Source organism: Onychomys torridus, chromosome 21 (genome assembly GCF_903995425.1).
Source record: "Onychomys torridus chromosome 21, mOncTor1.1, whole genome shotgun sequence".
Lineage (NCBI taxonomy): Eukaryota > Metazoa > Chordata > Mammalia > Rodentia > Cricetidae > Onychomys > Onychomys torridus.
In genome coordinates this window covers 13,567,063-13,592,564 of record NC_050463.1, presented here as the reverse complement: position 1 = coordinate 13,592,564, position 25,502 = coordinate 13,567,063, and the positions used below count along the sequence as shown (strand labels likewise).

The window sequence follows — 25,502 nt, the reverse complement described above, 5'->3', positions numbered from 1 at the left end:
CCAGCCTCCCATTTCTTCTTTAAGGTGCTTCTGCATGTTCATGTAAGTCTGGTCTTATTCAGTTACTCTTTGGGGCTTAAAATGAGCCAAAAGTATAAGCTAAATTCTTCAAGGGAATTGCCTCAATTCTTTAAACAGTGGCAACCATCATTAAGATTTAGAAAGCAACTTGATTTTCTATAACGGAGTTAGATTACACATCCTGATCCATGAATAAAAACTACTCTGGAGAGAAAAGTTATCAGCAATTGATCACTAAACAACTAGAGGAAGCTGTGAGTTCAGTGTCTGCAAACACGCAGTGGGACCAAATGTTGAAAGCAAATCCCAGGATCAAAGGCGCTCTTTATAGCTTCAATAGTGAAGAAAGGAGTGTTTAATAATGTCACAGCAGCTTTGTGTCCTACTGACAACCTGGGTCATCCTTAGTTTTGATCTTTGAGAAGAGATTATATCATTTTAAAACTATTTTTATAGGGGGGGGATATTTTTCTTGGAAACATATGCTTCTGAAGTGGCTCTCCTCCTGTTCTTTTAATTTTAAATGTGTTTCGTCAAGAAAAAAAGCACAAGGATGAGCTCATCCTCATCCCCCACTCTGGTCTTGATCTTGCAGTAAAATCATAATGCTTAATCTATGAAACCACCATTTCCATAACAACAGACGCAAAATCCAATTAAAAATAAACCTTTGGTTCACAGAACTCTCTGTGGGCCAACTTCAAACTCCTTTCTTGCATTATTAAAAATGTGAACAGATTGATTTTAGAAGACAAGGCTCTTAAAAATGCACTTGATAGCCTCGTTTCCCAACGAGGGTGCTCACTTAACATGAAATGTAATGGAAAGTGCATTGTGCCGGGAGTCAAGAATTCTGTTTGCAGGCTCTTTGATTTGCTGCTACAAAGATGAGACCAGTGAATGCATGCTGTGTACCAGATACTTTATTTCATCTCTACATTATTATCAACTTGTTGAGGTGGAATTGAATTCTTACAAAGGTAAAACCACTGGTTCCAGTGTCGCATGGCTTAAAAAGTGGTGTAGGAGTGTTTTCTTCCATCTGGTCTACTCAAAGCCAGCTTATATCCACTTACATTATGGAGCTTGCTGGCAATGAGACCCTCTCCTAAGCAACCTGACTTCCTGTTTGTTCCCTGTTGCTAACTGAAGGATGTGGGGATAAGATTTTCTTTGAGATTGCTCTGAGTTTCTCCTACAGAATGATTATACTGTTAGGACAACCTCGACATCCTGTGTGTAGACCCATCTGAATAAGAATCTTTGAATGGCCCTCTGGTCTCTCAGGGAAATGTAAATTGATGCTACTAATGACACAATGTAGAGAGTCCATCAATGAGGGATTAATCTCTCATGTAAGCAGCAATTTGCTAAAATTTAGCTTCCGGTCTTCTCAATCCCTGTCCACAATGGGAGAGCTCACTAGCTAATCTCTCCCATTCATTTAAAATTTTCTGGAAATTTTAAAATGCATGAAATAGTTAAGGGAGGTGGTTCCATAGTTGACATTACAGATGGTGAGCTGTTCAACTCTTGGCAAACTTTTAATGGTAAAATTACAGCCACTCAAGCTGTTAATTGCCTGAAGTCCACTGAGAGCTTGTCCTTAAGGACAAACTCTCAAAGCATGCCTCAATTATGCTAACATCTTTCCTACAGGAATACTGCTATTTGGGGGACAAATGTTTATGAACTCCCAAGTTCATATGTTGAATTTCTAACACCCAATGTGATGGTATATTATAATATGAGATCTTTGAGAAATAGTTTGGGTTAGACGAAGTTATGAAATTTGAGATCTTCCCTCTCCATTAAAGATCCCTTGTACAGGAAATGTCTGGGCATTCTGAGAGAGGTACAAAGTCCCAAAGTGGAAAAAATATCCTTACAAAAAGAGGGAGAGAATGAAAGCTTGTTTGGCCATTTGAAGATGCTGGGAGAAAGATGCAGCTTTATGTATGCCAGGAAGAGACCCTGGCCAAAGACCAAATCTATAGCTTGATCTTGGACATCCAAAATATGAGAAAAAAACATTATGGATGCTATAGTGTTACAATAGCTTAAGTGGGATAGACAAAACTTTTAAAGAAAGTATAACACATTTCTTTTCTGTAGAGAACCGATTTATACACAATTTTGTCATTTGTTTTTTACTGTGACCTAGAATTCATGCCATAGAGATCATTATATATATTCCATATATATATGGAATAAGATCTAGTAGCATAAAGTAAATTCTAAGTTCCAACAGCATTAGAAATGGAAGTAAGAAAGATTTGAGATCTTCCATCTCCATTAAAAGGCCCTTTCTACAGAAAAGGTTACTCAGGTATTCTGAGAGAGGTACAATGAAGTCCACTAGCCTCAGCTAAGAATTTGAAGACTATAGGGAATAGATGTCATCTCCATGGTCACAGCTATTTACTGGAAGAACCAGAGCCCCACTTTTCCAGGCTAGTGAAATTCAAAAAGTTTTACCTATTACAAAGTGATCTTGTCTAAGAAAGGCATATCATCAGTTGTGGAGTGTGCCACTTTAAAGATGAAAACTAAGCAAAAATGTGTGTAGATTTATTAACATGTTAGGTTTGTTTGTTTGTTGTTTTGCTCTTTTTGTTTTTTGTTTTGTTTTGTTTTTTCTAGTCAGGGTTTCTCTATGTTGTTCTAGTGCCTGTCTTGGATCTCGCTCTGTAGCCCAGGCTGCCCTCAAACTCATAGGAGATCCACCTTCCTCTGCCTCCCAAGTGCTGGGATTAAAGGCATGTGCCAAGTGCTGGGATTAAAGGCGTGTGTTACCACGCCCGGCATGTTGGTTCTTGTTGGTTCTTTTTATCAGAACTTACTCTAAGCTATGGACCAATTCAGTTTGCCATACTGTTCTTGCACAAAATACCATGAATTCCAGATGCTTCTAAGATTTACCTTTAGGAAGCTTAAAGTTAACCATAACTTGAGGTAAGGGAGACAAATGAAGGAATGAAGGATGTGTGTGTGTGTGTGTGTGTGTGTGTGTGTGTGTGTGAGAGAGAGAGAGAGAGAGAGAGAGAGAGAGAGAGAGAGAGAGAATGAACATTTTTACTGTCAAATCAGTGTGATCTTAGATTTTTAAAATCTCAAATCTCAGAAGAAAGGAGTTGGTGTATTATGATTTACCTTTTTTAAAGGTGAAAAGGGGCAGAAAACTCAGTTGTCCCCAGTCTGCTATGTACTAACTCTGTCACTTTGATGTTTCTTCTTTGTTCCTATTGTCCACGATCCATAAAAGCTTTTACAGAAACTTCCCTGGGGCCATTTTTAACCTTCCTTCATTCTTGGAAGGGGCAGGCAGCCCTACATCCCTCCCCTTCCTGGAAGCTATGTGAAAGCCTTCAGCATCGTAATGACATTCTCTAGTGTGTGAGAGGCTCCTTACTGTTATTAACTCAAATATATTCATTTTGTCCTGAGTAAAAGAAGGGAGGCCAGACAGAACCCCCAAAAGAGATTTTTTGTGCTAAAATTATTAAACTCCAATGACTCCAGAACAATATAAATGTGACAATTTGTGTTTATTAATTTTTATATCTAAATGCTAACTGTGGAGCTGCATTTTAATCAATCCGATGGCCTCAAAATCTCACTGTAAATGATTACTGTTTATTCAGAATCAAGAAGTACTACATTTCATATCCCAGGGTTGTGCACAGGTTCTTTGATGCATCAAATCACAGAAAAGGAGTTTACATGGTGATATTTAAGGGACTATTTGTTGTTGTTATTTTTTTTTTTAAGTTACAGTAAAGGTAGGTAAATCTCTGCCCTGTTCAAATAATTGGGTCAAGGAAGGACCACTGCTGAAGACTGACCTGGTTGTTCTCTTACAGGAATGGCTGGGATATGTGAAACTCCAGAAGCTGAACTGTGGTAATGGCTTTTATCATTGTTTTTAAACTCATAATTATTTGTCCCTCATGTAATTTTGTAAAGTGAACATAGAAATTGCACAAAAGAAGAGTTTCCTGCCTTCTATCTTGCACCTTGAGGCCTCAGCAAAACTTCTAGAATCCCACTGAGCCCTGTTTATGAGCTGCCCCAACAGAGAGCTCATTTCTCTCAGTTCATTTCTCATCAGCTTCTCCAGCAAAGTATTATTCAAGTCATTTGCAAATAACCCTTTAAGATCACACTTGGTTTATAAAAACTACTTTGTTGTTAATAACTTCAAATTGTGTTTGAAGAACACTGTTTATTCTGTAGATAAGTTACTTAAGTGCTGAAATCTACCACTTCTTGCTTGTATTATTAAACATATAAATATGTGTTTAATATATTTATATTAAACATATAAATATATTATTAAACATATAAAATATAAATCCTGTGCCATGTACTGAATTTATAGTCTAATAAAAAAGTCCAAATGATGAAAATATGTTAGAGCCTTCCCTGTCTTATGTGATGAGCAACTTACTGCCTTATTTTATAGTCTATATATTAAGGAGCCAAGGCTGAATATGTGCTGTTTCAGTAATGTGCTTTTTTTTTTCTGGAGCTGAGGACCGAACCAAGGGCCTTGCACTTGCTAGGCAAGCACTCTAACACTGAGCTAAATCCCCAACCCCATGATTTTTTTTTTTTTTAAAAACAACTTTTCTTAAAAAAACAAAACAAAACAAAACAAAACAAAAAACGAACAAACTTATTTGCTTTTCTCCCCAATCACTTATTTGTAAGTCACTTTTTTATGAATAACTCTAATCCATATTTTAACGTTGTGGATATAAATTAATGATTGAATAACAAAATGGCCAGATTTCAAGCACTGTACAGTTAATTAACACAATCTTACATTTTAAAGACAGCTGAATTAGGGGGGCTGATTTTCCTCAGTACCAAATGTAGTGTGAGGAGAGTCCTAGGATCCCTGGTATCTATGAGATTTATTTAACAAAAGTCATTGTGGTAGTTTGAATGTAACTGGCCCCCATAAGCTCATAGGGAGAAGCACTATTAGGAGATATGGCCTTGCTAAAGTAGGTGTGGACTTGTTGAGAAAGTCTGTCATCCTAGGGGTGGGATTTGAGGTCTCCCATGTGCAAGCTATACCTACAGCAAGACCACTTCCTGTTGCCTGTGGGTCAAGATACAGAAATTTCAGCTCCTTCTCCAGCACCATGCCTTGCCTGCATGCCACCATGTTACACCAGGATGATGATGAACTAAACCTCTGAAAATGTAAACCACCCCATTAAATGTTTTCCTTTATAAGAGTTGCTGTGGTCAAGGTGTCTCTTCACCACACTAGAAACCCTAACTAAGACAGCCACCTAACTGGCCAAAATCAGGGAATAATCTTTGGCTCACATCATTACCTGTTCCTTCTTACTCACAAATATACAGCCACTCCAGTCTGCATCCATTTACAGTAGATGTTCCTACTCTGGGCAGAAGTATCAGTGAAAGCCATAGGCAGCCTTGAATCTGTATATATTTTACAAGCAATGTTGAAGGAGATATGTTTTTGCATATACCTTCTCAACATTTGGTTCAAATGTAGAGACTTGCACCTTTCAAGGTACATCAGCATACATAGTAGAATAAGCTTGAATTTGGAATTTGAAATTACACATTCACTACTTTTACTCATTTGGTTCTGAAACAGCCAACTTATTTATGAAAATAAATTTAAAATACATTAGCATATGGAACTCAAATTGGTCAACAAGCATGCACTTTGTCTCATGGGGTAAGACAGGATGTACATGGTGCAAATTTCAGGTATTTGAAATTTGAAAATCATGTGGGCAAATATTTTGTGAACTGCTCAAAGTAGTTTGTGAGCACGGGAGTGGGATCACTGAGAAGTCACAGAAGACAATGAAATTAAAGGCCAGGAACCTTCCAAGAAGCCAGCAGAGACCTCCAGATGAATGTAGGATTGCCTCTGGAACTGAAAGGTACATAGAGATGTATTAAGCAGATCCAAACATTTATGTCTGGACTTTTAAGAAAAGTACACATGTGCCACAAGGAAGAACTTTGTCAAACCTGTTCACACCCTTTGGGTAGCTATATCTGCCTCTAGGAATATATTTCAAAGATGCTGAGTACCTAAATGGGCCATCTCTACCATGCACTCAGTCTCTTAGGCACAAAATGCAATCTCTCTTTTGTAGCACCACCTAGACACCTCAATGCTTAATATGCTTCTACGATTAGTAAGCTTGAGTATTCTGGTGCTCTTTCTGTAAATCCCTCATCAGAAACCTGCACAGATGATAGGCAGGTAGAACTCAACAAAGTTTGTACTCTAGAAGTGATTCATCTACAGTCCACTTTATTAATAGTAGGTTATGTTTTACCACAGCCATCTGGGCTAAACATTGCATCAAATGTGAAAGTGGATATTAACATTTCCACAGTCCAGAAATAAACTCTGAAAAGCAATGTATCACCTTAAACTCACAAATTTGGTTCTCCATTCATACATGACTGCTATACATTTTAAAACCATTAAATTGGTGCTATTGTAATTATTCAATCTTGCTTTTCTAAAAGCAGTCTATAGACTATATGGTGACACATGTTTATGTTGTATTTGAATAAAACTTTATTAAAAGAAATGGCTAGCTTTGTGGTCTCTGTTTTTAGCCTGTAAGTTCACACTGATAAATAGGCAATTTAAATTTTCTCATAATTTTCCATTCATTGAGTAATAAAAAAAAATCACAATAAAAAACAGCCAAGTGTTTTATTAGAGTCAGATACTCTGAGTTTTAGTTACTGTGGCTTTTGATCCAAAGGTGACCTTAAATATTGTAATTATCCTAACTGTACTTTGTTGTTCCAGGTTTTATCATTTTCATAAAAATAAAGAAAAACCACAAACTTAAAAAAAACTTAACTACAATGCTTTTAAAAACACAAAATCTAGAATGCATTAATTACCTTACTTTTCCTCAGATTTAGAAGACTTCATGTTTAAGTTTTATGCTTGTGAATGTGAGTACATGTATATAAAAATAGGTTTCTAGCTGTATCAATTCCCCAGGTGTTAACAGGGTTATTTGGCAACTCAGCCTGTGGTGGGAGGCAGGACCCTGTGGGAGGCCTTGTCACTGTGACAAGACAGGAAGGCAGAGAAGCCCTTGTCACAGGCAGAGATGGCTGCAGCCTGAAGCCTGAGTCACAGTGCTTGGCAGCCACATTTCCTATCGGAAAATAGCATGAAGATGTGTTTCTTGGGTTATGATTATGACACCCACTGCCTGCCATTTGACTTCATTACTAGTTTCTAGTTTGAAAATAATTATTTAAAAAACCCCAATACTAACTTGACCTCTTTTTTTATAAATTATAATAAAATCAACTCTTTATTAAGTGCCTTCCTCAGATTTTAGTGAGCTGGGAGAGTGAAGTTTTTCTTTCTTTACTTCTCCTATGAGTCAGCAGGAAATTTAATTGCAAATTGAAATTAGACATGTAAATCACACGCCTCCACTCTTCCTTTGCTACTTTCTATAATACCATGGGCAAACAGGCTTCATAATTTGCAGGCTTAGTACAAACTGAAAACATGAGGCCCTGCCCCCAATGAAGAATCTGACACTAGGGGCAGGAGAACACTGGCCTTGTCATGGGGTCCTCCTACCTCAGGGTCCTGGGTTATACAGGTTAAAGCAGTCTAAATTAGCAGTATACAGTCTGTACTTAATTGGTCTTGAAGCATCTGTAAGGTTTATTATATTTAGAGATATACACTCAAGGATAGGTTGAAATTATTTTTGCCACATTGCCTGCATTTACTGGAATGACCTGTGGGGAACCAGAGACCTGCCTGTGGTCTGTCCTGCTGGTGGGGTTTAATGCCAATAACAAACTGGGCTTGGTGACAGACCCATCACCCTAGGAATCACAAGATGGATGGCCAGCCAAATGAGGTAACTCTAATCCATATTCTATTTCTCCTTAAGTTCTCTTTAATTCCAACAAGGTTATAGGCTTGAAGACGATTCAAAATGACTTTAAGAAGAGCTGTTTGCCTTGAGAACTAAAGGCAGGCACACAGCATTTCACTCAAATATTAAAAATATCCTTTCCTATTAAAAAGTATGTTAGGTACATAACATAAATCAAATATTAACCTTGGCATGCCTGTTCTTCAAAATCTGAACACTAACCACTGAGGAAAGGCATTTCATGAACCTCCACTAGAGAAACTCATCACATCAAGTTCAGTGTTTTCATGTTGATTAGATTGTTACTTAAAGTCATCCTTTCTGCTTGTGTTCTGTACTTTTAAAAACATTACTTATGTTGATCTGGAACAGCTGTTCTGGTGGGAACTTGTTCAATATACTGCTATTCCCTGTGCCTCAGTTAGTGCTCTTATCTATAAAATATGCTAATAAGAGAAATCATTCATCTACAAATGAGCTTAGTGCATTTTTATCACTTAAAGCAACATCTGCTGTATGGTGGGTTCTCATGATAATAACTATTATCAATATTATGTTGTCATTATTTCCTTCTGGATAAATTTGAAAACTCAGAGAATACATGCTGTCTCTTCTTGCTCAGTGCCTTTAACAATAACAATTTGCCAAGTATTTGTTGAAAGGTTACATTTTTCTGTTTTTGTTTTTTGAGACAGTGTCTCTATGTCACTCTGGCTGTCCTGGAACTCACTCTGTAGACCAGGCTAACCTTGAACTCACAGAGATCTGCCTGCCTTTGCCTCCTGAGTTCTGGGATTAAAAGTGTGGGACACTATGCCTGGCTAAAAGATTTTTTTTTAATTTTGTGGGAATTATATTTAGGTGGATGAATGAATAACTTAAGACAAATGATTAATGGAAAGCCAACCCATCAACTTTAAATGCTTCTATTCACAAAGATATGATATTAGCTATGCCCCTTCTTTTAATGTTTAAAAGCATGGGATGTGGTAAATCTTATTGCTAGGGAGCTTGGGTAATTCAACAAGCTGATAACTATTTGGACACTTTTCTTTTCTCTCAATTGCTTTAAGAATGAACTTAATAGGTATGTATGTACTGCCTAAGAGAGCAAAAATGACTCAAGACCAGTAGTTAGTAATTTCTAGGTACAAAGAGGCTAGTCACATTAGGTACTACAGGAGCTCAAGTTTTCATATTTAATTTTGAAACAAGTGGGTAAACAGACATTTTATTGGCAAGAAGAGTAGACAGTTGGGGATTGAAACAGATTCCTCAAGGAATATCTCTTCATTACAGTGCCTTTATTCTATTATAAATTTCACTGTTTACAGATTCCTTATCTCCTGTTCCATTCCTGGCTAAATGTCACTGATGTGGGAAAGTAGACAAACAAAGTTTAAACCATCTACAAAAATATGTAGGACTCCTGAGTTGTAATATTGATTGTACCCATTTATGACAGATCAGGATAAATACCTCTGATGTAAATATTTTTTCAATGGGAAAAGCCAACAATTTAAAGATATATTCTACCTTTCAAGTGCATAGTTATATTTACAACACAGTAAAATAATCACAAGTTAAACAAATATATTGCTCAAAGAATGTTTCAAAAATAGCTCTGCTCAACTCTATTCTAGCTCAACTTAAAAGCTTAGAAAAACACAAAATAAAATAAGTCAATTATAAATGAAAGTAAAAATTTGGACTGTGATTTTATTTTAAGGTTAAAAACGTTCATTTCCAAGAATTGCTTATCACATAATACGATAGCTAGCAGGTATAAAATTAAGTACTAAAGAGTTAATAAGCTTCTATGTAAATTAAAATATAGTTTTCCATTTATTTGTAAAAAGGTTATATTGATCTACTTAGTGTTTATTTAAATTCATCTTATACAACACCTATACAGAGTCAACCTGTCTCAAATTTTAGGAATTAAAATGCATATAGTTTCTAAGCATACAAATATTAATTAAAATATAAACTGACATTTCATAAATAGGATTATCATCATAGTACAAAGATGATTTGATTAAATAAGTTTTCTTGCATAAATAAACTATTGGAATAGTTATAGAATTTACTTTTCATAAGAATATACAGAGTAGCATGTACTCCATGTCATTCCAGAACAGTGGTTTGATTTCTGCTTTGTTTTCATGTCTTGAAAGTTCTCATATCTTACATTGACTACCATTAAGGACAAGGCTGGTCTCATAAAATTTAAGGAATCTTTGCCATTTGGGGGATACTCTTGAATATGCTTTTTCCAAAAGTAAAAGGCATTCTAATGAAAAATAGGATTAAGCACCTTCTTTTCTATTTCTTTTTTTTAAAATCATTTTCTTACTAATTTTTTTCATTTATTTTACATGCATGCCCACCACAGTTTCCCCTCTCTTTTCTCCTCCTGTTCCCTTCCCTACCTCCACCTACCCTGCCTCCCATCCACTCGTCCTCCATTCAGAAAGGGGCAGGCCTCCTATGGGAGTAAACAAAGCCTGGCATATCACTTCTTGTCTTGAGTTTTCCCTTGTCCTTTGCTTTCTTTTAGGGGAAGAACAGTTGGCACCTGGAAACCCATGTCAATCAGAGGCCTATTTGCTGAGAAAGCACACTTTAAGGAATATGACCAGAAACCTGTTCATTGAAGTTGTTTCTTTCTGTTCCAGTCTTCCATGACTGTCTGGATTGAAAGGCTATGGAAAAGCTGCCCTTTGCACCCAAGAATTAGAGAGAGAGAGCAGAAAAATGTTTCTAATCATGACACAATGACTGCTAAACCCTTCTTTACTTGGACTTAAGCAATATGTGTATCATGATCTATCTGCATAAAAACCACATAGGATATACATGGTGTCACATATAATATATAATATATATGTAAGTATATATTATACAAAGTACCAGTCAGGAAAGCACTTAATATGTTAATAAAAATTTTCTGTGATATTTGAAATCATATACTACTTTTGAATATTTTCTGTTCCACAAAGCTTCCAAACATGACTATTATTTCTGGTTAGGAACCAACTCTTTTCTTAAAAAACATTCATGGACTAGAGAGATGGCTCCATAAGTTAAGAGCATGCACTGCTCTCAGAGAGGACCTGTAGGTTCCTAGCATCCTGTAACACCAACTCCATGGCATCTGACACCTGCTTCTGGAGTGTCTGGGCACCTGCACTTATATGCTCACAAATCTACACACAGACACACATTATTGAAAATAAAATAAAATTTAAAAGACAAGATGCTTATTCTAGTTAAAGCCAAAATAAAAGAGAAATTTAATATGCTAGTAGATTGAAGATGTTCATGGATATATATTCTATGTAGGCTAAATCAGGCTAAATAATAAAGAGGTTGATTTTAATAAGACATTAAATTTAGTTTTCATGGCCTTTAGACTAAAAAGTAAAGGGAAAACTTAATACATGAAGGTGGATATGATGAGCAAAAGCAAGAAATTAGAGTCACTATCACCTCATCAACAGAAAGACAGAATTCCCGAAACTCTGGGAAAGCTCTCTCTCTCTCTCTCTCTCTCTCTCTCTCTCTCTCTCTCTCTCTCTCTCTCTCTCTCTTCTTCTCCTCTCCCTCCCCCCTACCACTCCCTCCCCCTATTTCTCCTTTCCTCACTCCCTCTCTATCTCTGTATTTATATCTCTCTGTCTCTGTGTGCCTGTCTGTCACTCCCTCAGTCCTTCCAATATCTCCATTACTGTGACAGAAGCCAAGGTTCTACTACTAGGCACCTGTTCTACCATTCAGCTATTCTATACCCTCAGTGTAATATTTCTTACACCTATTGGCTGAAATGTTTTACTTAATAGATTATATAGTTTAAAGAACTGTCAAAGTACTCTTTGGAATATAAAATTTCTGGGCTGACTTAATACATTTTCTGACACAAGATGATATAAGATCTATTTAAATAAGTCAAAATTCATCACCACTGGAGTTATGGTCAGGATTCATATGTGTGGTTATTAACACTATTTTTTGTTTGTTTGTTTTTTGAGACAGGGTTTCTCTGTGTAGTTTTGGTGCCTGTCCTGGATCTCACTCTGCAGACCAGTCTGGTCTCAAACTCACAGAGATCCACCTGCCTCTGCCTCCTGAGTGCTGGCATTAAAGGCATGCGCCACCACTGCCTGGCTCTATTAACAATTTTTTTGAAATAATTTTATGTTATTGTATCATGGTCTGGGTTATCTACTGGTCTGCCTATTTCTATACTATTTATATGGTGAATAGGTCTACATTCTAAGAATGTTTCAATAATTATATCAAGTCATCTTTTCATTTAATGAGAATTTTTATAATGCATGAAATACAGAGCAGAAGTTTGTTACTTGTAGGTGTTAGTTAGGTTTCAGGGTTTTTTCCACATAAATAAACTATTCTACCCCTTTTTATTTCATGACATATAAAATGACTAAGAATTCTTCATATTCTGTAGCAGTGAATGAAAAAATTTCCTGATTCCAGATTCATGAACAAATTTCACTAGCACCTTACAATATTCTCATGTAAATTTAAAACATGATTGTAATTCTTATATGTATCTTCTTACTTTTGCTCTTTCCTTTCCTTCTCTTCATTCCTTCCTTTCTCTCTATTTTTTCAAAATTTTCACAGAAACCAGATAGACCTAAACTTGCTGTGTAACTAGAACAACTTTGAATGCCTAGTCCTCCTGCCTCTACTTCCGAAAATGCCTGATTACGGGCATGTGCAAATGGGCATCTGGCTATACTGCGCATTTCTAAAGCAAGCTTATATATACATACATACATAGTCAACAGACATTAAGTTCCATTGGCTGCAATGGTTCCAAGCAATGAAACTTTGTAGTTAAGTCAAAGATCTGTTAATTGTGTTGAGAAGTGACATTAAGCAAACAATTAACAAACAAGTAAAATTGTGGTCAATAAAATCATAATAATTTGAGTATTTTAGCATTTATTATTTTTTAAAATTATTTTTTCAATATATTTCATAGCCATCTTGCTCTTTGTTTTTATTGAAAAGGAGCAAAGAAAAAAATCAATTCTGGTACCCTCCCTTTCTACTTAAGAAACATTTTCCATTCAACTGACATGACAGTGATATAGTGAAGAGATAGCAATCCCCAGAGCCATTCAATGGCCACAGTGAAAATACTTTAGTCATACAGCTCAGAGAATTAGCATTTGTGGAACTCTGGCAGTCCAGATCTCCCTTTTGAAGATAGTGTACCATGTGTACCATGTTTTGAAGCCAGCTGATTGGTTCAAGAGTGGACATTCCCCACCAATCTAACCTCTTATTAATAGGTCAGGGTATACTGCTTTGAAAGCTCAGTCCAATGAGACATTTTGAAGTGATGAGCCCACTAATTCTCCCAGAACAGTTGAGATCTACAGCACACAGAGTAAACAGAGAAAGAGCACCAATGTGAAAAATAAAGACATGCAGCACAGACTAAGCCATGAATGGAAACAATCACAAGGCAAAGGGCACCATGAGTCCACCAAAGACATGGAAAAGCTGCAGCAAAAGAAAAACAGAAAGGAGTTAGCAGAAAGGAGAGGAGTGACCAAGATACCAGAGGGACAAAAAGAGAAAACAGCTTGTGATCATAATCACAAACTATTGAGAGGGAATCTTGGGATGGCAGCAATCTCTCATAGTTAAAGCAACAGAGATCTGCACTATCATCCAGTGCTTGGACCCCATTTAATATCCCCAAAACTGTCTGTCATGACTAAAATTAACTCATATTATACTGATTCTTAGTGTATCCTAATAACAAACCTTTACCACTAAGACTGTCCAAATATATCTAGTTCTCAAGGGCATTTGCTCAACTATGTTCATATCAGCTTTGTTTGTAATAGCCAGAACCTGGAAACAACCTAGATGCCCTTCAACTGAAGAATGGATAAAGAAAATATGGTACATATACACAGTGGAGTACTACTCAGCAGAGAAAAACAATGACATCATGAGGTTTGCAGGCAAATGGATGAATCTAGAAAAAATCATCCTGAGTGAGGTAACCCAGACTCAGAAGGACAAACATGGTATGTACTCAATCATAGGAGGATACTAGATGTAAAACAAAGATGACTAGACTGCTACACAACTCCAGGGAGGCTACCTAGAAAACGGGACCCTAGGAAAGACCCAAGGATCACACAATGACAGAGAAATGGATGAGATCTACATGAACAACCTGGACGACAGTGGGAGTAATGAAGGGCAAGATTTGAGGGAAAGAAAGCTTAGGGGAGCAGGAGATCCCAGCTGGATCAAGAACAGAAAGGGAGAACAAGGAATAACAGATCATGATAAATGAAGACCACATGAGATCAGGAATAGGCAGAGTGCTGGAGAGGTCCCCAAAAATCCACAATGATACATCCTCTGCAGACAGCTGGCAATGGTCAAGAGAAAGCCTGATCTGACCTAGTCCGGTGATCAGATGGCTAAACACCCTAACTGTCGTGCTGGAACTCTTGTCCAATAACTAATGGAAGTGGATGCAGAGATCCTCAGCCAGGCCCCAGGTGGAGCTCCAGGTGTCCAACTGTTGAGAAAGAGAAGGGTCTGCAAGAGTGTGAATTGTTGAATCCAAGATTGCAAAAAGCACAGGGACAAATAGCCAAATGAATGGAAGCACATGAATTATGAACCAAAGGCTGTGGAGCCCCCAGCTGGATCAGGCCCTCTGGATAAGTGAGACAGTTGAATAGCTTGATCTGCTTGGGAGGCACCCAGTCTGTGGGACCAGGATCTGTCCTTAGTGCATGAGCTGGCTGTTTGAAACCTTGGGCTTACACAGGGACACTTTGCTCAGTCTGGAAGGAGGTGACAGGACCTGCCTGTACTGAATCCACCAGGTTTAAATGAATCTCCAGGGGTTCCTTGATCCTGGAGGACATGGGAATGGAGGGGAGGGGTTGGGGGGAGAGTGGGGGAGGAGGGGGGAGGACAGGGGAACCCATGGCTGATGTATAAATTTTAAAACACATAATAATAAAGAAAAAAAGAAAAGGAAAGAAAGAAAGGAAAGAGAAATAAAATAAAATCTTTAGAAATTGAATACATTATAAATTTTGAAGAACATTGTTAGTTTTCTCGAGTACTAACTATTAGTGGTCTTTATGAAGTATCTTTGTGACTAGATAAGAGGGGACAGCAATGGTGAGTTCTTACTAAATGTTCAAATATATATTTTGGTTAATGGTCAGGATACCTTACTATGTCTAGTAATGTTATCATCTGGCATAATAAAGTTTTTATTTGTATACAGTGGTATTATTCCATCTGAAAAATATTTGAGTCCACATGATTTGTGACTTAGTGGGAACATAGTTTAATAATGCTGTAATGAAAGATGTTATGAAATTTAGGGAAACTAACACAAAATGTAGATGTTATACATTTTTGGAAATCTATGCAATATGCTTATGTATATTTGCATATATACATAATCAAATAGAAGACATCTACATCTAAAAAAAACTTTTTTAAATTATCAAACAAAATTCTCAAAAATTTCCTATTTCACATCTGAAACCATGGTACCCAAATGTGATATTTGTATATATGCTCATTTAAATACAAGCCAAGCTATGATACCTACACTTCACTTGTCTTACCAAGAGTTAACTGGACAATGACATCACCTTTTATGCTATGAATCTGTTTTAACAGGTGGCAGATGGACACTTCCTGTTTGGTCATTTTATATTAATTGAACCCTATGATCATGATATTTATTTTCATATTTTTATATAAGTAACTGATAAGGTAAAAATCATTAATAACTTTATTTGAATAACAATGGTAATGCTAATTTTTAAAGGAGTGATTTGATGGACATATGGATCACTTTTAGGTATTACTATTTCCTTGATATCAGATGCTATTTTAAATATTTTGAGCTCTTATTAGTGTTTTTGATCCTATAGAAATTACCTGCTTATGGAACTGAATCATTACAAGTACAAAAGTGAAAAGATCAACTGTACAGAAAAAAGGAAATAAACAGATAATGAAACTCTAATCATATGTCTCTCAATGAGAGACTTAAAAGCAAAAGGAAAAAAAAATACATCTATCCACCAGCAAGTAGTGGATCATATTTTCACTCTCATTTTTCTGGATCCATGATGAAAGAGGGGTATGGAGGAAAAAAGAAAATCAGGGAAAAAAGAAAGGAAAACAAGTAGAAAGAAAATAATTGAAAAAAGAACAAAAGCTCAAAGCAAGTCTATCCAGATGTTTGTCCTTTCGACACAGAAAACTACCTGGAAGGCAAGCTGCAGTGACATTTGGTTAGAGAAAAGAAAGCTTCCATCTTGGAGAAGAATAAAGACAGAAATAACAAAGTCAGAATGATTTTGTCAGAAACTGCTTACATTTTCCTGACAATGTTGGCCTAGACTTATGATTACAAAGCCATATTCAGTGATGAAAGACAACTTGAGTACATTCGGCACTCATCAGGAACTTCACCTTCATCATGTTTGGAAAGAGTTCTCCCTGCACAAATGATGATCTTTTCTGGCATTTTGGAGTAAGGTAGATTTCTCTACTGGCATCTAAGCACTGGGAGACTGGTCATGTTAGATCCAAGTCTTCTGGCTGCAGTCCCTCACCTACCATTGCCTATCTATGCAGTCATGAAAACATCCAGGAAAAGCGATATTCGTCATTCTATCCCTCCCCCGTTGACACGTGAAGATAATCCAAACAGGCTTCCTTTAAGTTCCACTCAAGCTTTGAGAGCTGTCCAGACCCGTGGCTAGACCCCAAACCCTCTGTCTATCTTAGCTGCTTGTTTTCTGTTAGAGACCTATAATTTTCCTCTGTTTTATATTCCATCACTCTTAATGTTTTGCTGAAAACGATGATTTATGACTGTTTATCTTTTTCTTTTGTACGTACATTCAGTTAATAACAATAACAAAATTAATTTTTAGTATGTTTATTTGCATCTGTTATTTCTTTGGTGTCATCTAGCCCAGGTGGTAGACAACACAGGTCACTCAGAGGTAATTACTGACAAGCTCTACAAAACAAGCTCCAGTGTTGGGAGATCGAGCAGAAAGCTGCCTTCTCACAAGTTCTGCCCTGCAGGGACTGTGCAGCTCTGAGCTGCACACTTGCTCCATTCTGATCTGCACCATCCCCCAGAATGAACACCTGCCTGTTTTTTAAGTAGCTTTGCCAAGTGCCAGCTTGATCACAGCAATCTCAAATGGCTTAAGTGCCACAGGCTGACATTTTGCATTCTTTTATTGCTTTCCATTTTTATCTACATAGAAAAAATTGGCGATAACTAGTATCCAGTTGATCTTTTCATTCTGGTAATAAAATGATAATACAAAGATCTTATTATCCACCCTAGGCATCCATCAAAGTCCATTTTCCAATAACAACACTTCTTAGAATGTTGCTTATCTTTTTCTAAGTCAAAAGTGAGGTTAAGTACTTGGCTTTAGATTCCCTTTTGTCTCTAGGACTGGGGCTTTGTGCTGTAAAAAGCTTTGAACTTTAACTCTTGACATTTTGTCCACATTAATATCTTCGGCAATTTTCTTGTTTAGGCATCTTAGATGAATCACTTGGTATGATCAGCCAAAAGCAGTTGAAAGTTGTGCCTACTGAAGTAATTGTCCCAGCCATAAAGAGGTTTCCTTCTCTTACAGAAGTAAGAAGAAAGGAAAGAGAAGAAAGCCACATTATAGGTACAGAAAGAAACAGAGAGAGCAGCAGGAAGGAAGAATGAGCAGGGAAGGAGGGGAACAAGCCAGCACACAATCAGACATGCAAAAGAAAACAAGCAAAGCAGAGACCACGATTTAGTGAAATCCATTTCTCGGTTGGGGAAAATCCAATGAGGGAAGCGCACACAGGCCAAGTATGGGGACATGAGCTTCGTCTCACAGGCAGTGTTTACTGTCTGTGCACTGGGACATGGAGGAGGAGGTCACTAACTAGCGCATCTACCCAACTGCTGAGCTCCATCTCAAAAAATAAGGTGGAAAACTACAGAGAAAGAGACCCAGCATTAACCTCTATCACTTGGAAGGGACTGAATACCCTCTCTCCTCTTCTCTCCACCCCCGACTCTCTCTCTCCCTCTCTCTCTCTCTCTCTCTCTCTCTCTCTCTCTCTCTCTCTCTCTCTCTCTCTCTCCCTCCCTCCCTCCCTCCCTCCCTCCCTCCCTCCCTCCCTCCCTCCCTCCCTCCCTCCCTCTCTCTCTCTCTCTCTCTCTCTCTCTCTCTCTCTCTCTCTCTCTCTCTCTCACACACACACACACACACACACACACACACACACACACACACACACACACAATCCATTGCTCTAATGGATTTGTGTCTTCCTGTAAGCAAGAACATTCCGTTATATGCCACTACTATGGAAAAACAAAAACTATTGAGAATAACAAGCACAAAAAGAAACAAAAAAATTAAATCATTACTATATCCACAACAATATAAAAGTAGTTACTTCTATGACCATTAGGACACAACCATGGGTCATGATTGCAAATCTGGCTTCCAAATTTTCAATATCTTTCAATTCCCAAAGATTACAGCTCTAAATGTTTCTAAGGATGCACAGAAAAAAAACTAAGTAACCAATATACCACTACAAAGGCAATGTTTTTTTTTTTCAGAAAAAAATTAGGTTTCATCTAATCACTTTAAACATACTGTTTGTAAACACTGTATCCAGTTTGAAATCGGACCTCTCTGATTTCTGAAATCTAGAGTTTCAAAGAGACTCTAGGCTAATGAAAAGAATATGGACTAAGAGCAAAAGTTTGTACAGACCCTACAAGCAGAGCATTTGAGAAATTTTTACATGAAATAGAAAGTTCCTTTTGCAATTTTTATAGTCTTAAAATATTAAGTCATTTAATATTATAGAACAGCCAAGAGATTGCCAAATACATTTTTGCAATATTATTTCATAGCAAGTTATTGAGGCTCAACTAAAAACACTTTTTTGACAATATTATTATTTAGTTAATATTTTAGTATAGTTTTATGATGATTTCTGTCAAGTAGCCTATAGTTTTTTCAATTAATTCAAATATTATTCATCTTGATGTTAAGTGGATGTGAATTCTCGGTCTTTTCCCTTCTAACTGCATTAAATTATCGTTATTTACCCAGGAGTTATCTGCACAAAAGTCGTTGGTTTGGGGTTTTCTCTTTGTTTGTTTGTTTGTTTTGGCAGGTGCATTACAAAATTATTGAGTCATAGTGTAATGGTTGGAACTGGAATGCCCCTTCCCCAGTCTCAGGCATTTGAACCCTTGGTTCCCATTTGGAGGCAATATTTGAGGAGACAATGGGCAGGTGCAGTCTTGGTGGAGCAAGAATGTCACTGCTTGGGTTTGGAGAGTTCAAAGCCTCAGATCACTTCCAGTGTGCCATAAAATGTGAGCTCTCAGATCCCTGCCCCTTTCACCACATTTGCAACCCGGTCTCCTACCTCCTGTCACCTGCCTCCTGTCACCTGCCTCCTGTCACCTGTCTCCTGTCACCTGCCTCCTGTCACCTGTCTCCTGCCTCCTGTCACCTGTCTCCTGTCACCTGTCACCTGCCTCCTGTCACCTGTCACCTGTCACCTGCCTCCTGTCACCTGTCTCCTGTCACCTGCCTCCTGTCACCTGCCTCCTGCCTCCTGTCACCTGTCACCTGCCTCCTGTCACCTGTCACCTGCCTCCTGTCTCCTGTCACCTGTCACCTGCCTCCTGTCACCTGTCACCTGCCTCCTGTCACCTGTCACCTGTCACCTGTCTCCTGTCTCCTGCCTCCTGTCACCTGCCTCCTGTCTCCTGTCTCCTGTCACCTGTCTCCTGCCTCCTGTCACCTGTCACCTGCCTCCTGTCACCTGCCACCTGTCTCCTGTCACCTGTCACCTGCCTCCTGTCACCTGCCTCCTGTCACCTGTCACCTGCCTCCTGTCACCTGTCACCTGCCTCCTGTCTCCTACCACCTGCCTCCTGTCACCTGTCACCTGCCTCCTGTCACCTGTCACCTGCCTCCTGTCACCTGTCACCTGCCTCCTGTCACCTGTCACCTGTCTCCTGTCACCTGTCACCTGTCTCCTGCCTCCTGTCACCTGTCTCCTGTCACCTGCCTCCTGTCACCTGTCTCCTGTCTCCTGCCACCTGTCTCCTGTCACCTGTCACCTGTCTCCTGTCACCTGTCACCTGCCTCCTGTCACCTGTCACCTGCCTCCTGTCACCTGCCTCCTGTCTCCTGTCACCTGTCACCTGCCTCCTGTCACCTGTCACCTGCCTCCTGCCTCCTGTCACCTGTCTCCTGTCACCTGTCACCTGCCTCCTGTCACCTGTCACCTGCCTCCTGTCTCCTGCCTCCTGTCACCTGCCTCCTGCCACCTGTCTCCTGTCACCTGCCTCCTGTCACCTGTCACCTGTCACCTGCCTCCTGTCACCTGTCACCTGCCTCCTGTCTCCTGCCTCCTGTCTCCTGTCACCTGCCTCCTGTCTCCTGCCTCCTGTCACCTGTCACCTGCCTCCTGTCTCCTGCCTCCTGTCTCCTGTCACCTGTCACCTGCCTCCTGTCTCCTGTCTCCTGTCACCTGCCTCCTGTCACCTGCCTCCTGTCACCTGTCACCTGTCTCCTGCCTCCTGTCACCTGTCACCTGCCTCCTGTCACCTGCCTCCTGTCACCTGTCACCTGTCTCCTGTCACCTGTCTCCTGTCTCCTGCCTCCTGTCACCTGCCTCCTGTCACCTGCCTCCTGTCACCTGCCTCCTGTCTCCTGCCACCTGTCTCCTGTCACCTGTCACCTGCCTCCTGTCACCTGTCACCTGCCTCCTGTCACCTGTCACCTGCCTGTCTCCTGCCTCCTGTCACCTGTCACCTGTCATCTGCCTCCTGTCACCTGCCTCCTATCTCCTGTCACCTGCCTCCTATCTCCTGTCTCCTGCCACCTGTCACCTGCCTCCTGTCACCTGTCACCTGTCACCTGCCTCCTGTCACCTGTCACCTGCCTCCTGTCACCTGTCACCTGCCTCCTGTCACCTGTCACCTGCCTCCTGTCACCTGTCACCTGTCACCTGCCTCCTGTCACCTGTCACCTGTCACCTGCCTCCTGTCACCTGTCACCTGCCTCCTGTCACCTGCCTCCTGTCACCTGCCTCCTTTGTAGTCACAAGCCCAAATAAGCTTTATTTTCTATCAGTTGCTTCTGGTCATGGCACTTATTATAACAGATAGGTGACTAGCACACAATATTCGCTTCTCTCCGAGCAGGAAATAGGAAAGAATCATCTCCCTGCCCCCTTTCCTTCCTTGTGAGGCTGAGCAGAGGACAGTGGAGATCCATAAGTGTTCATGTTTACCTTTCAGCACACAGGTTTTCAAACCGGCCATAATCTAAGTTGCAGAGAGTAAACATATTTTCATGCTGATATTGGCAAAGGTATGCCAGTGAACTGAGACTGATCTGTGGCACTTTCTGTTTACCATCCAAAAGATCAAAACTTTAAAATTCCAAGTCAATGTGCAGAAATAAATCTCAGATGGGTTCCGCTCAATACAATTTAGAGTATCATTTTTTAATTTATGGAAATCTCTTTTGCTGTAGTCCATTTAGTACCTGTGGTAGTTTTCGTAAAATATATCAATTGAAGTACTTCATCTAATATTTCAAGACAGTGATGTTATGCAAATGTGACATAGTAAACGTGTATGATTGTCAAAGGGTCAGACAAGCTTGGGGCTCATAAAAGTTGTACACAATGAGTTGCTCTTTGTAGTGAGACTGAGATACAAATATTTCCAATTAATTTTTTGGTTGAGTAACAAGCGTACTTTTGGTGAAAGCAGGTGAATGCTATTTGATATATAATTTCCTAACTATTCTCAAATTTGACTCATCTTCAGGAAATTCACTACATCTGTCCACAGCTCCCCAAATGAAACAAAGGCAAAAGAAAATGGGAACATTACCCTTCCAGGGCCTACTGTCAAGCTAAGGCACTTGTACTCCTGTCTGAGGTACGCACTGAAAGCTTGAGATCCACTCACTTAATTCAAGTGTGCAAGTGCTACTTACACTACTTCAAAGAGGAAAAACAACCACTAACCAGTGAAAATGTTTGTCTTCAAAGTTATTATTCTATGAAGCATACAAAGTATGGGGAAAGACTGTTTGTAGTATCAGATTACTAGAGCCTCATAGCAGACAATGCAGACTTGAGTCTAAGAAGCTTTATTTATGTTCAATAAATGTTCTAAGCAATTGTAGCTAAACAACACAGAATTGCATTTGACTTGGCTAGTTCCATTAATTGTCACAGTGTACGTTTTCATTTTATAATTTAAAAATTAATATTTTATTCTGTGCTTAATACAAATAAAATAAAATAAATACATAAAGGGAAAGTATAGAAGTAAATAGTTTCCCCACATTAATTTTCTACATCTCAGCAGGAATCAGTAAATATTGTATTAAGGCACAAAGTAACCTTTGAAGAGAGTACTTTGTGGGCTGCCAATGTGCTTCTGTCTGCACTTCTGGGCACTGGGGCATCAGATCAATAAAATCAGACCTATAAAACCTATAAAATTCCTTCTCAGGAAGTTATCTAAGAGAACAACTGGAGAGGAGCTGATGAATACCTGAAATTGCATTTGTGTTAAAGCTCAAAGAGATACTTTTTAGGAATTATTTTGTTTTTGATCATTTTTAAGTGTTTGCCTCAGCCGGCTGTAGTTTATAATTCAATGTTGATTCTGTGATTTATCAGACTCACCTTTTTTCTTGCTTAAAAATATTACCACACGTGAGGACGAGCATCAATTGCACAAGCATATGGAATGATATGTACTTATTAGAGAAGTTATTTTGCTTTTACAATTTTTCACCTCAGAAAATGAGTTGTTGCCCTTTGGAAACAGTCAAATATTTTGGAAGTCCCACCAACTCACAGGCAGCTTTCTTCCAGGGCCAGAGACTGGAATCTTACTACGACATTGAGAGATTAGAGGTGTGTTAGAATCATTTTATTAAGTAGTTAATGAATTTGTGGTCACTGGATGAGCTTTCATTATGTGGTCAGCAAAACCTGGAAAAGAAAAATCTAAACATTCACATAAAGAAATGGAATAGATTTACTTATTACTTAATGCTGGAACTCAAAATAAAACCACAGTCCTTATATCCTTTCAGATTTCCATCAGAATTCAAATAAAACTCAGTCCATGCATCTCTCTGACTCATCATTTGGCATGCATATCACATTTGAATGGTTTTAGTTATTTTTGTCAATATATGATCAGGATGTAAAAATTCATCATGTAAATTCTTAATAATCAAGAATGAACTCTTCAGGCTCAGAAGTTTTCTAGAAATGTAGGGTGGTGAAGAACACATTATTCTTATGCAAATCTTTGTATGAATTTAGAAGGATGATTAGTAATTCTCAAAATAAGAGACGTTAAACATTTCTTATATATTTGAGTTAAGGGGTAGAAACAGAAGGAAATAAGGCTCATGGTATTTTCCCCTACTTAACAATGAAGGGAACTACTGGACTTCAATTTCTGACCAAATACCAATGCATAATCCAATAGCCTCTATAGACAGCTGTACCTTCTATTTCAAAATATCTGTCACCTCTTTCCCACATAGGAGTAGGAACCATAGTGGGAAACCTTTGGGTGGATTAAATATAAAATGAATTTTTACACCCCAGATGATGGACTGGTATGCTTCAAGGTGAGATCATGAGTTTTATAAATGCATTTCTCTTACTCTCTCTTTTCCTTGACTAGCTTACATTGTAATGGAGGAAAACAGTTTAAAAATTTTGAATAGGCACTTACTGGAATTACAGTTAATCCTGATACAATCTAGATGGGGAAGAATAGATGAAAAATGAATATTTATCCTTCAAGGTAATAGCTGCAGACATCCAATAAAATTACAGTCCACCCTTCCGGGGACAGACACATGCAAATTTGGCCACTCCATATCATTATTCTTTATATACTTCTAGAACCCAGATTTATTGTTATAAAATCGTACCATTGGAAACAAGAGAATGTTTAAAACTATGGCCAATTCAAACAGAGCTACATGGTGACATATCTAAGTGAAGTAACAAGTAGTTAACTGTCAAAGATGCTTGACTCAGACTGGCCGCAGCATCCGCCCCATATGTGAAAGAACATACGGTTATTTCCAGCAAAAGTTAAAAGTGCTCCGTCACAATGGGGTACAGTGCAAGCTCAGCTAGGCTCAGACATCTTGGACCTCCAAAATCTAATATCCCACAAAGGCGGACAGAATTCTTTATAACTGCAGTCATTAAATGGAGAAAGACCTTAAAATTATTTTCTCATCCTAATATTTTATATAGATATATATTTCTCTTTTGATTTTGACTTTCTGGGGCACAAAATGTTAACAACCAGATGTTGGTGGATTCCACACCTTGTATCAATTGAAAGAGAAAAGAAACAACTTTATGGATCCTTAGACATTACAGTGACTGTGGAGTAGCCAGCCATCCTGCGCAGCACACAGGGCCATGCCTCTCTTAGCTACATTGAGGATCACAGTTAACAGTACAGTTCTGATTTTTCTTTTGCTGTGCTTGCTTCACATAAAAGCAGATATGAAACAAAATGCCCAGTGTGGATAACACAACAGTTACTTTTAAAGAACTGCATGGAATGTTTTGATTATATTTTATGGAGAGATAAATGCATTTTTGGCTTTTGTCTTATTATTTAATGCCTTTGGGGAACGTGGAAAATATAAACCTAGATTCTGTGTCCATATAGCTAAGTTTGTCATGTGTCGTCAACCGCGTCAGAAAAGTGGTTGCAAACAGCCAAGGACCAGCAGCTACACAACTCCTTCTACAGAATGCTTTGCTGGTGAGAAGCCCTCTAAATGTTCTCATTTTGAGCCATCAGCCTCTTGGAGCAATTAAGGCATTTATTCCATTTTCTTGTAGTAACCTATTATTGTCACTAGAGGGAACTCTAACAGAACAATATACAGTACTGCATGTTTTTTAAAACTATACTGTTTAACTTACTTTAACTTGTATTAATTGAACGTAATTAACTGCAATAAGCTAGCAAGAGTTACTTTTCTCGTTTATGAGCTACTGTTCTACTCATCACAGTTTGAAAATGTGGGTTGGGTTGTCATAAATGTCACGTGTTGTTTTCTTCTAATTATCTTTCTGAAAATAAATCTACATGGTTTCAAATTTTGTTTTTCTTCCTTTCCTGTTCATGTATGTGTGTATATGTGCATGTGTGTGCGTGCATGCATGCATGCGTGCATGTAACTGTGTGTGCCTGCACATGTGTGCATGCCGTGTGTGTGTGTGTGTGTGTGTGTGTGTGTGTGTGTGTGTGTGTGTTTATTTACTACTGTCATGAAGTACAGTAAAACCTCATTCATTTTCACTTATCTTATTTGGATTTAATGATAATATTGAATTACTGGGCAGAATATTAAATATTTA

General features: G+C 38.5%; 1 protein-coding gene across 25 annotated transcripts in view; it reads right to left on the bottom strand.

Annotated features, from left to right (window-relative positions):
• The window catches only part of Nrxn1 (neurexin 1), a 1,060,385-nt gene that overhangs the window by 563,543 nt on the left and 471,340 nt on the right, over nucleotides 1–25,502 (bottom strand). For 17 of the 25 annotated variants that reach the window (XM_036170770.1, XM_036170774.1, XM_036170788.1 and 14 more), the window contains one exon: nucleotides 23,842–23,868. The exons of the other annotated variants lie outside the window; for them this stretch is intronic. In XM_036170770.1, the coding sequence (XP_036026663.1) occupies nucleotides 23,842–23,868 (27 nt within the window). The remainder of the gene's footprint in view (nucleotides 1–23,841; nucleotides 23,869–25,502) is intronic. 25 annotated transcript variants of the gene reach the window in all.